Raw genomic sequence first — 3,709 nt, forward strand, 5'->3', positions numbered from 1 at the left:
CTTAGTTGTCATTAATTGTAGTCTTTTAAAAGGATTCCTATATCAAGGCAGATTTGTTTTCCTAAATTAAAGGGATCCTTATTAGTTAAGAATTTTTTCATAAGATAATGATGTTTACATCATTAGATTAGGAGTTTCCTTATAAAATAATGATGTTTACATGCTTATATAAATGCTACAATTATGTAAAATGAGATCATCAATAATATAGAGGTATTTTCAGCATTGTGTTCTACCAAGAACACAATATCTTGATTTATTAAGGAAGTGATCAACCTTTATGGCGTCTTCAAGATTAAATTATTTAAAGACTTAGTTTCCTTAAGTTTCTAATATGATCAACTATAACTTATTTTGTAGATCCTGTGTACTTATAACAAATTGATTTAAGAATTCTTAGAGCGGATGTCTAGTGGGTTCTTATCAAATTCATTGAAAATTTATAAAAAAGAAAAATGTAGAAAATCATAGAAACTTATATGTAATCATATGAAAAATGAGAATGGTGCAATTGGTTTGGTCAAAACACTCTAATTTTGTTTTTCAACTTTACCTTCAACTTTATATTTTTCCTATTATATATGTTATTGCAAAATAACTATGAAAAAACACAAAGAATGAAGAAAATAATATAAATTATAAAAGCAAAAAAATGCATAAAAAAATAAAAAAAATCATAAAAATTGAAAAAAATAACATAAATTACAAATCTATACCATATATAACATAATCAAACATCACCATCAATCAAATACCCCGTGCACGGGCCACTAATATGATATAAAAAAGAAATAATGAAATCTCTCTAATACAAATAAAAGCTTTAAAATGAAAGGATGAATTCCGCTTCACTTAATCATTACGACTTTGTACAGGAATTATTGTTTGGAATGACCGGCAGCAATAAAGTAAACTCTGATTTTTCTCTGAGTTACGCGGACAAATTGAAATAAAGAGGTATTTCTTCTCAATGGAGGTCTGAAAAATGGTGCACATCTCTATTTTTTTTTGAATTTTCATCTTGTTTCTACTTTTTAGTATCAATGTTCATTTTTTTATTTGTGATTGAGAATACATGTCGCCTAACAAAACTCTCTGGTGACTGTGACAGAGTTTCCAATAATTTGAAAATTAGAAGAATCAATTAGGGTAAAAGAGTCATTTTAATTATTTTGTTAGCAATTTAACCCCCCCCCGCTTTTTTTTTTTTTTTTGGTAAATAAACGGCGAGTTGAAATTGCGGAGCCCCAATTCCTCCACAAAACCCCTCTGAACAGCTACGATGATCGGGTATTGAATTGATCTTCTTCCTCCTAAGTTCCCTATCTCGAAGAATCAGAATTTCTCAATTTTGGATCCAACTTACCGATTTGATCATCTTTAGAGTTCCCTATCTCCAAGACTCCAAGTATCAGAAATCCTCAATTCTAAAGCCAATCCACAAATTGTTGACGAAATTCTCTAACCATGGAATCCAGCATTCTTGAATCGATTGGCGTCGAAATTATCGGCGTAATGACCCCAGTTTCGATCTGCATGCTCCTAGTCGTTCTCTTGGTATACGCCCTCACTCCTTCCTCCCCCGACCCAACGCCATTTCGCACTGCTGCAACGCTGGTCTACCTCGAAAGCCCATCTGACTCGACTACCCAGAAACTAGAAGGTGCATTACTCAACGCTGCAGTGTTCGTCATACTCATCGCTGCGGTTACTTTTCTCCTTGTGGTTCTGTATTATTATAATTTCAGCAATTTCTTGAAGAACTACATGCGATTCTCGGCATTCTTTGTACTGGGTTCTATGGGTGGATCAATCTTTCTGTCGATAATTCAACATTTCTCCATACCTATTGATTCAATAACCAGTTCTGTTCTGCTTTTCAATTTTACTATTGTTGGTGTTCTGTCGATTTTTTCTCGTGGATTTCCGATATTCTTGCGGCAAGGGTATATGGTTCTTTTGGGAATCATTGTTGCCACATGGTTCACTAAGTTACCAGAATGGACGACGTGGGTGTTGCTTGTGGCATTGGCAGTGTATGATTTAGTTGCTGTTTTGGCTCCTGGTGGACCGCTGAAGCTGTTGGTTGAGATGGCCTCGAGCCGAGATGAGGAACTTCCAGCATTGGTTTATGAGGCTCGGCCAGTTGTCTCAAGTAGTCCAGGGGGTCGTCGCTCAACAGCATTGGGTCTTTTGGTTGCTAGTTCATCAGAGTCAGGTTCTGTTGAGTTCCAGCCGGTGGGACAGAATAATGGAGGTCGAAATGACACTGTATTAGGAAATCGTATAAATTCTGATCGCTCTCCTGTTGAACCAGGAAATCGTCAAGCTGATGAGACTAACAGTAACATCGAGGATGAGATATCACCTCTAGTTGCTCATTCGGGAAGGAGACGGTCAACGAGTACTGAAGTTTCTAACTACTCGACGGTGGATATTGTGTCCCTACAAGCTCGTATATCTGGGAATGCAGAATCTGAAAATGCTATTGAAGAGGAAATGTCACCCCTTGTTGAACTTCTTGGTTTGGAGAATGAAAGAGAACAAACGAGGATGAACAGTGGCAATGGCCATGATATGTCTATGACCACAACGCCAGGTATCAAACTTGGTCTTGGGGACTTCGTCTTCTACAGTGTTCTTGTGGGTAGAGCTGCTATGTATGATCTGATGACTGTGTATGCTTGTTACCTTGCAATCATATCTGGACTTGGCTGCACCCTTATTTTATTGGCAGTGTGCCACCGAGCACTGCCGGCTCTCCCCATCTCTATAACATTGGGCGTCATGTTTTACTTCTTGACACGGTTATTAATGGAACCCTTTGTTGTTGGGACTTCCACAAATTTGATGATGTTCTAACTTTTTATTTTTTTCATGTAATCTCAATACAAGTGAAAGAATTATAATTGTTTCAGATGATATGCATTTCGGTAAACTACCAAATGAGTTTACTTCTGTTTTGGTAGAACCAAATGAGTTTACTTATGTATTATTCCCTTTGCTTCTTTTGTCCTGTAAATATTTTTTGATATTTAAATTTCTTAACTAAGAGGTGCAGAAGGAGAGGATGTTTTTAATATGCCATGATTATGGTTTCTTCTCAGCAGTTTTTCTGTAAGGAAGAACCTCTTCCAATATTTAGATGCATGGAATCTTGCCAACTTGATCATTGAGTTAACTTTGTAATAATAAGTATGGTCATAGCCAAGGAATTGGGTTTTGAAAGGCTAATCATTAAAGGAGATTCCAAAGTAGTGGTGGACTGGTTAAAGCAAGGGGAGGGAGTCTCTTGGCATCTAAGGAACAACCTTAGGAGGTACAAATGGCTTTCTAGGGACATGTCTATTCAAGTCCATTGGGTCAGAAGATCTGCCAATTGTTTAGTGGATGTTCTTGCTAAGCAAGGAGTACAAAGACAGTCTATGTTTTGGGCTCAGTTGTAATGCCTGGGGTTTAGACACAGGGTGTCTATTTGTATCCTTCACAACTTCTTTTTGTGATTCGTTATTTTTTCTTAATGAATTCATTTTCTGAGTTGCTGATAAAAAAAAGTATGGTCATAGCCATGAAGATTTCATCCTATCTAAGTCTTCAAAATTTGTGAAAACTCTTGGATTGCTCCTGTTTATTTCCCAGTATGGTTGTTGGTAGCTTAAACATGACTGATACTTGTTCCACCATTTGGTTTGTAATTTTCATTTAATGA

At 36.4% G+C, this 3,709-nt stretch overlaps 1 protein-coding gene across 1 annotated transcript; it reads left to right on the forward strand.

Annotated features, from left to right (window-relative positions):
• Positions 1-1,089: 1,089 nt before the first annotated feature.
• On the forward strand, positions 1,090-3,022 carry LOC148871590 (Presenilin-1). Its single transcript, XM_088967173.1, has one exon. The coding sequence runs from the start codon at positions 1,468-1,470 to the stop codon at positions 2,860-2,862; it is 1,395 nt and encodes a 464-aa protein (XP_088823299.1). The 5' UTR covers positions 1,090-1,467; the 3' UTR covers positions 2,863-3,022.
• Positions 3,023-3,709: the final 687 nt, after the last annotated feature.

The sequence above is a fragment of the Nelumbo lutea genome, chromosome 2 (genome assembly GCF_056320005.1).
Source record: "Nelumbo lutea isolate HS-2025 chromosome 2, American lotus-T2T, whole genome shotgun sequence".
Taxonomy (NCBI): domain Eukaryota; kingdom Viridiplantae; phylum Streptophyta; class Magnoliopsida; order Proteales; family Nelumbonaceae; genus Nelumbo; species Nelumbo lutea.

Excerpts from the sequence above, each read along its gene's own strand:
- LOC148871590 (XM_088967173.1), top strand. The coding sequence starts at position 1,468 with ATGGAATCCAGCATTCTTGAATCGATTGGCGTCGAAATTATCGGCGTA.